This window comes from Eleutherodactylus coqui, chromosome 4 (genome assembly GCF_035609145.1).
Source record: "Eleutherodactylus coqui strain aEleCoq1 chromosome 4, aEleCoq1.hap1, whole genome shotgun sequence".
In the NCBI taxonomy this organism is placed as follows: domain Eukaryota; kingdom Metazoa; phylum Chordata; class Amphibia; order Anura; family Eleutherodactylidae; genus Eleutherodactylus; species Eleutherodactylus coqui.
This window is the reverse complement of record NC_089840.1, coordinates 51,944,961-51,953,801: the sequence shown is the minus strand read 5'-3', so window position 1 is coordinate 51,953,801 and position 8,841 is coordinate 51,944,961. Positions and strand designations below refer to the sequence as shown.

Here is an 8,841-nt window from a genome sequence, read left to right as displayed (position 1 = left end):
AATAGGAAAAGCTAATGGGTCCCAACTCCATTATTCACTTCTAATCGCAAAAGAATTGGCGTCAAAATTTCACGTGCGGAATGTAATTTTTTCACTTTCCGGTGTCATAGAAACGGGAAATTTGGCACGAGCATTGATTATGTCATAAATAGGAAAAGCTAATGGGTCCCAACTCCATTATTCAATTCTAAGCGCAAAAGAATTAACGTCCAAATTTTACGTATGTAATCTAATTCTCTCACTTCCTGATGTCATTTTATATAAAGGAAACGTCGCATGGTTGCCTCCCCGTGGTATTTCCTGGGTAACGCAGAGAACTATGCAAAATGGTGAACATATTTTTTTTCCTCAGTATCTCTAAAGTAACCACGACTTCATAAGATTTTCCGTGTGAACACCAGATAAACACCAGTACCAAATTAACTCGGGCGAAGCCGGGTATATCAGCTAGTATATATATATATAGCACTGATTGGCAGTCTGCTTGTATTTTCCTTGTACAGAAATTAGAAATATAGTAGCATACCTACACCAGAACAGCTCAGTGAATAAATATTGTACCAGAATCAAGCTCATAGTAACATAGTATGTTAGGCGAATGAAGACAATGTCCACCTAGTTCAGCCTGTTTCAACCTCCCTGTTGATCCAGAGAAAGGCAAAAACCCCAAGAGCAGAAGCCAATTAGCCCTTTCGGGGGAAAAATTCCTTCCCGACTCCATAATGGCAGTCAGAATAATCCCTGGATGAACCTTTGATAGTTCCCACCTGTCTGTAAGACCCGGATCAACAACCCGCTGGTCACCTAATGTTTATATCCTGTGATATACTTCCGCTCTAGAAAGACATCTAGTCCCCTCTTAAACTCCTCTATGGATTTTGCCATCACCACGTCCTCAGGATAATAGGATAATAACAGCACCAGAACCAAGCCCAGTACATAAGTACAGCCCCAGAACCAAGCTCATAACATAAATACAGTAGCAGAACTAAGTGATTGCATTGCAGGGGCACCAAATGGGCTGATAGTGGTGCCTCAGAACATCAGAGAGAAGGAGTCAGAGCCAGGAGGAGGATGATTCATATAGATCCACAAGATGCTGCTGTACAGAGGTAGAAGATCATCTGAACGGGCAGACCTTAAGGGTGACCATTGCCCCAACATACATCTGCCTAATTTGCCCCCTACAAGCTGATGGCCCGCACCCTGTGCAACTGCACAAGTCGCACATAGCTAAGGCTAACCATGCATACAATATATACTGAGCTTCATGAATAATCTGGACTCATCTCTCTCTGGGCGCTGCAACGTCTCTATGTAAGTGTACAGTATCTACTAAACACTGCCCCATAAGGGACAGACCGCTGGAATCGGTGGGTCCATCAGTCCTTTATGCTGCCCTCAATGAGAACAGCCTAAAGTGCATGGCAGGTTCCCTTTAAATGCCTGCAGTATCACACAAAGCCAATTAACAGACTGGCACTATTTCTGGGGGGAAATTAAAAACCCCAAACCCTTCTTTCTAAAGGCATAAAACTTTTTTGTAACTCTTGTTCTAGAATCTCTTCTCCATCTGCCCAGAGCTGCTCCGCAGCCGAGTGCCCGCAGACCTTCACAGATGGAGGCGATGCACATGACACTGCCAGGTTTTCCCAGGTAACATCAGCTTCTGTCACTAGGCACAAGCGATGTGTGCAGGAGGAAAAACAAGTTAATAGGGAGCCCAGGGACCTGCCTTTGTGATGTGCGTGTAAAGGCTTGTCACAGGGATTAGTACTGCAGGCGGCCTTATAAAATAGCGCACACAGCTCCTCTATACTGTGCGTTCCCATTATAGTGGCTCGGGGCTCTATTTTTGTGTATGGGTTATTTTTGAGAACACGAGAGGCTTCACACATGACATCTGCTACACGTACAGGTGTGTCCTACATCAATTCAGTGTCCTTTATAAACCCTGATCCCCCTCACATGGCTGTCCGTGCCCCCTTCCTATACTTCCCTGAAATACTCTGTGCTGCCAGGTCCTCACTCCGGGGTCAGTACATTCAGGGCATTGAGTTAAGGAGATTTCTCATCAAAGTCTTTTAAAAGGGTTCTTCAGGACTTTTAGCATTGATGATCTATCCTCAAAATAGGTTAATCAATAGTTGATTAGCGGATTTCCGCAGTTCAGGATCCCTATCTATCAGCTGCTCCCCATGCCTACTGTTTGTGCAGACAGCTCTGAAAGCAGATAGCGCTGTCTGTATTGCAGTGGCCTGGTTTAGTACTACAGACACAGTTCCTATTAAATTCAATGGAAGCTGGTGGGGATCCTCCCTTTCTAGCCCATCCCCATGCCCACTGTTCATGCGGACAGCTCTGTAAGCAGATAGCGCTGTCTGTATTGCAGTGGCCTGGTTTGGTACTACAGACACAGTTCCTATTAAATTCAATGGAAGCTGGTGGGGATCCTCACGATCCAGACGATCCCCATGCCCACTGTTCATGCGCACAGCTCTGTAAACAGATAGCGCTGTCTGTATTGCAGTAGCCCAGTGTGGTACTACAGGTACAGCTATGCCTGTAGTTCCAAGCTGGGTCACTGCAATACTTACAGCGCTATCTGCTTCCAGAACTTTCCGCACTAACAACTAGCCCGGTGATCAACTGATCGTCGAGGATCCCAAATGGCAGACCTCCACCAATTAACTATTGATAACCTATCCGGAGCATATGTCATCAGTGATAAAAGAGAACCCCTTTAAAGGGGCGTTTTGGTTAGATGAAGTTATCCCCTATCCACCAATCATGAAAATGCGGGGGGTCCCATTGGCCCTACTTCAGTTCATTGGAGGACCGCAGCTCTTACCTGATCCGACCAAAGCAAGTGACGCTAACAGCGTATGCATTACTGTCGATTCATTTTAATGGGGCTGATGAAAATAAGCAAGCATAGTTTTGTCAGCCCCATTGAAATGAATGAAGCGCTAACCACATTGAAAGCGACCTTGCTTAGGTCGGATTGGGTAGGAGATGCGGTCCTCCAATGAACAGAAGTGGGGCAAACAGAAGCCTTGCCTTCTTGTGATTGGTAGGGGGCCCAGCATTCACACTACACTGATCAGCTAGTTATTCCCTGTGCCACGGATAGGGAATAACGTCATCAAACTGGAATATGCCATTAAAATGTGATTGGCATTGACTCCAATCTAAAAACTGGGGTTCCTCATTCATATTCCAAGTGGTAAAGTGGCTGCACCTCCTAGGTTGGTCTCCAGGTCTGTCAGTCTTTACAGTTCCCCTATCTCTCCTTCACCTCAATTAATAGTGATTTCCCCATTTCCATTAGGACTAGGTGTCAGGCGCCTCAGTCCTCCAGATTGGTGATCACAAAAGCTTATATTGAAAAATATATGTTTTAGGTTTCTCAACAGTTGAGCAAACATTATTCTTAAAAAGGCCAGAACTTACTAATCATCAACTCTGGCAGAGACAGAGAAGAACCCCTATTTTCAATGGCTACATAAGCAATGTTAGTATTAGCAGCAGTCGCCATGGAGTGCCCCGTAGTATAACGCCAGAATCTCTACCTGTAGGTCAGACAGTCTATGAGTATCTAAAGGTCAGCAGATGTACAGTATAATGACCTCGAAGTTCTCCATGGATAGCTTATGGTGGCAGCTTTCAGTCTTCCATTACACCAGGAACCTGTAGGCAAACATGTTGAGCACCAAATTTCATAAACCTTGTACAAGGATAACATATGTACGATATACGGAGTATTGATCCCTGTAGCATGGATGGAGCTCACCTTATTGGCTTGGTGGTATATTTCACTTTACTTTTGGAGGTCAATAGACTGTCCTGAAGGAACCTTTAAGAATCCCTACTGGTAAACACTCATGCATAGTGTTGAGCGAACCGAAATAGTAGAATAGGGTTCAACTATGCTAAAAGTTTGGTTTGGTGTGAGCCCAAACCTTGGGCGATTATTCTTGGCCAAACCCACTATAATGTCCTCCTTCTTCTATGGTTATTGGTAAAGGTTTGGTTCAAACGAATTAAGACTAATCCAAGCATTTTGCCTTAATTCGGTGAACCAGCCAAGCCAAACTTTTCAAAAGTTCACTCATCTCTGCTTAGGCATATAGACTATAATACCTGATCGGCACTCGGTCTGCATTGCTGATGTTACGAGTAGTTGACCGAAAAATATTACAATACCGACACACTTCCTATTATAAATCTGTAACTCCAATGGGAAGACTAAGAATGAAGAAGATTGATGATTTAATTAGGAAGTCTTCAGAGAGCCATAAAAACTAGGTTGCTATCAACACTTCTCCTTCTCGTATGTGTCAGTCTCCCAGCTTTTGAAATCCGTCATACAAAAGATGAGCTGATTTTTGTCTGTACTTTGGGGGTTAATATCAAGTTAGTTCCATCAGCTTTTTAGGGGATCCCTCTTAGGGACCCCTTTATATGGTCTAAACTCACAGACCTTCACTAATGTTATTTTCTCCATCAGTCAAAAAGTAGAGACAGCACTTGCATTTCATAATTTATTGGAGTCACGGACAATATTTTTGGCAACGTTTCAGGTGATAGAGCACCCTTCTTCAGGCTTGTAACTGTAGCGAATGATATATCCCACCATATATTGATTTGCATAGTCAGTTAGTGCTATTTAGTATTCTCACAATATAGTGGATTTAGAAGAAGTCAATGCACCGCCATCTTGGGAACCCCCTTTCTTATGTGGCTGCGTGGATGGCGGGCCTCCTAGATATTGCAGGTTGGTTGCCATTGCTAGAGCTACATCACTGATTCACTTGTACTTCCAAAACTGTTCAGTAATCTCTACTAATGATGCTTGTATTCAGAGGTGTAGCTATAGGGGTTGCAAAGGTAACAGTCACACAAAGTCCTGATGCTTCAAGGGGTCCTGCCACATAAGAAGACCCCAGTATTGTAAATGGCTCATGGTAGGTAGGGGCCCTGTTACATACTTTGCATTGGGGCCCAACAGCTTCACGTTAAGCTTGTAATGAGAGAGCCACAGGTGTTTGGAGGGGGTTGGGTTGAGCACAAGAAATTAATGAGACATGATATGCCCAGTGGATTTCCTCTGCTGAATCCAGTCTTCCGAAACTGCAAGTCAAGAAAAACAAACCTTCTATTTCACAGCGTTGTACCATCAGCCGGAGGACAAGCTTTAATTTTCGTCATTGAAATATTTCCAACAGTGAGGTAGATTGAGGGATGGACAAGAAAACTCTCCTTTACCTGACCCTTCTAGGCATGTCTGCCGGACTGGGCAGCGGGTGGATGTTTGGTGAGTGATCTGTTACATTGTATCTACGAGCACCAGGCATCGGGGAGACCACTCATTATGTACATAGAGGGGCACGTATCTCAGTTTTCAGAGTCTTCTATTTTGGGGTTCCTTTTTGTAAAAGCTTAAACAAAACTGGGGTAAGAGATATGACTAAGGTTTATACCCCTTGTGAAATATGACTTAATATGAGTTCATCTTTCCTGCCATATTTTTTCTTAAAGTGGTTGTCCTTTTTGCATAAGCCATTTTATACAATCTATTAAGTCTCTATTAATGCCTGGGGTCCTCTATCATCTAGGACCTTCCACCAGCTCCAGAGTGTGATTCACAGCAGGGTTTAATTACAAGTCCCTGTTATATCAGCATTGACAGAGTTATTTGATTGTGATGGTTTTGTTTGTGCCCTATATGGTGGTATTATTTACTAACTGAGCCCTGTATGGTGGTATTATTTACTGACTGAGCCCTGTATGGTGGTATTATTTACTGACTGACCCCTGTATAGTGGTATTATTCACTGACTGTGAGCACCATATGGTGGTATTATTTTCTACCTGTAAGTGCTGTATAATTGTTTGATTTACTGACTGTGAGCACTGTATGGTAATATGTTTTACTGACTGAGCACTGTATGGTGGTATGTTTTACTGACTGAGCACTGTATGGTGGTATGGGTATAGGGCTGTGAGAACTATATAGTGGTATTATTTACTGACCATGACTGCTGTATAGTTTACAGACTGTGAGCACTTTATTGTGGTATGATTGTCAGTGCTTTATGGTAGTGTTATTTATTAACTGAGCACTGTATATTGGTATTTATCACTAAGTGTAATTACCATATAGTGGTATTATTTTCTACATGTAAGTGCTGTATGGTGGTTTTATTTACTGACTGTGAGCACTGTATGGTGGTGGTATGTGCAAAAGACTCTGAGAACTATATTGTCATATTATTTATTAACTGTGAACACTTATTTACTGACTGTGAACACTGTTGGTGGTATTATTTATTGACTGTGATCGCTGTACGATGCTATTATTTGCTGACTGTAAGCGATGTATGTTAGCATTTAAAGAATTGATAATTTGATTACATAACTGCAGTAATCTTGTAAGTTTGTCCACAATTTTGAAAAACATGACTGCTCGTTCCCAGAAACAGCTCTATACCTGTCCACAGGTTGTTTCTGGTATTGCAATTCAGCTCCATTGAAGAGGTGAGCATACTGTACTGTACTCGTGTTTTTGAACCATCAGATGGGGATTTGTCTAATTGGCTGATTCTCTCCCTAAAGTACCAAAGCTGCCAACCTTGACTATTTTCCATGATGATATAATGCTGCCGCGCTCTTAAGACTTGTTTTTAAGCTGAAATGATGTGGCCCACACAAAAAATTGCATAAATCATTTGTAAGACTTACGTGAAAGTATGTGGTCCACAAGCACCCCTTCAGCAAGCCATGATTTGAGGACATCCTATAACGAAAACACTTGTGGAAATTTCGGAGGCACTGGAAATATTTATATCATATCTTAATATGAACATGATGACCTGTTGGTGAGACTTGAGGACAGAGATTAAGAAATATTGATAAGAGGTGGAGGTCCAGTGAGCCAGTGATTGGCTGGAGCTGTCACATGTCCCTGGTGTTGGTGATGTCATCGCTGGCTGGAAGTGGAGAGCAGTGGAGTATCCAACCCTGGTGAAATGGGAGTAGTGGAGAATTGGGTCAGATGAATATGGCTTTTTATATGTTACTCCACAATAGTGAGCAGCTTTGCAATTTTTTTTCATGGACAACCCCTTTAACATGTGATGAGGCAGGAAGTTCACATCTCGAGTAACTGCCTTCTCCTCTAAACACGCTCGGGGGGGCGCGGGGGGGGAGAGAGATCTTTTTCACTCTCCCCCGCTGCCTCCCCAAGCATGCTCAGAGGAGGAGGCAGTTACTCGAGATGAGCGAGGCTTGCTCGAGTAACTGCCCTTACCGAGCGTGCTCGCTCATCTTTAGTCATTACCATTTTGACATTACCAAATTTATAGAGGTTTTATTACTTCTATACAAAATCAACACTTCTTTTTTTTTTTTTTTTTTTACTAAAAGACATTTTGCGCGGCGTCACGTTCCAGGGCTGCAGCATTTTTAATGCTCCGTCAGCAGAGCTGTATGTGGGCTTGTTTTTTGTGGGAAAACTTTAATTTTTATTGGAACCATTTTGAAATATATATGATTTTTTGATTATTTTTTTATTCTTGTTTTGCAAAATGAACAGAAAATGGCTATTTTGCCATTTTCATTGTTTAGCTTTTTTTTTTTTTCAATGGACTTTACCATGCTGGATAATTAATGTATTATTTTATTATACGGGTTGCTATGCATGTAGTGATACCAGTTATGTGTAGGGTTCTTGGGTTCTATTTATTTTTTCAATATTTAAAGCCTTATGTAAGGGGAAAAAATGACTAGATTTTTTCTGTAAAAAGGATTAGATTCCGTGTAATGATTGAAGCATCTCTGGGGTTAAATGGTATAGAGGAACGATGAAATGAGCAAGTCCTCCTGTTTTCACTCCTTTTCTAGAAAATAAAACTCCATATGTGACACTCAAAGAGCAAATATACTCTCTGATGGATGAGGGGTAATAACATGAGTAAACATTCATGTCATTCCTTCCCTGGGACAGGAACATCACAGAGCTTCTCTGATTCCGCTAATCTCCCCTCCCCTTACCTCTTTCTGTACACCCACTGAAAGTGAGAGCTGTAAATTCTGTATTCCCAACCCTACTTCAAATGGCTGTAACTTTGGTTATGTAGAGATGCCAGCATGCTGTTAGTGTTATTTTAAAGCCAATAATTATGGTTTTCGCAAGTATGTCAAAAGCCTTTACCGAACCGAAGCTATATCCATTCGAATTAGAAAGAGCTTAGTTCAACCAAAACTGTACGAGGGGAGTTAACCCTTTCCAATCCACTGTCTGTCGTCTTCCTACATTCTGATTGAAGCTTCTACGGCTCCAATGTCAGAAGACGTCCAACAGGGTATTCTTACCATCTATTGCCAGCCACACCGCGGTCGTAGCCTCTCTGGCGCACACACACTAGCTTTAGCCAGCAGAAGGCGCTGCTGTATAACAGCAAAAGGAGAAAGCCTTTTAGGAAAAGCTGAATCCAAAACTAGAAAGGGTTAAAGGGGTTTTACCAAAATCCAAAATTAACTCCTATCCACAGGGGATAACTTTATTATCAGTGGGGGTCTGACCGCTGGGAAAGCACCGATCCCGAGAACGGGGGTCTTGATGGTCCTTGCATGAATGGAGCAGAGTGCATGCATGCGTGCCTCTGTTCCATTACATTTAATGACAGTACTAATAATTGCTGAGTATGAGTGCTTAGCAATCTCCTGCTAAAATGCTGTTTAGCTCCTTGCTTTCAATAAAAGGTTTATATATAAGCTTCCTTTAACATAAAAATGGGAAAGGGATGCAGGGATTCCAATCGCTCCAGACCAATGGTT

The 8,841-nt window shown here is 42.3% G+C and overlaps 1 protein-coding gene across 1 annotated transcript in view; it reads left to right on the top strand.

Moving 5' to 3' along the window:
- Nucleotides 1-5,244: 5,244 nt before the first annotated feature.
- Nucleotides 5,245-8,841, top strand: part of UMODL1 (uromodulin like 1) — a 68,568-nt gene continuing 64,971 nt past the window's right edge. The window contains exon 1 of the mRNA XM_066601538.1: nucleotides 5,245-5,317. Coding sequence (XP_066457635.1) covers nucleotides 5,245-5,317 — 73 coding nt within the window. The remainder of the gene's footprint in view (nucleotides 5,318-8,841) is intronic.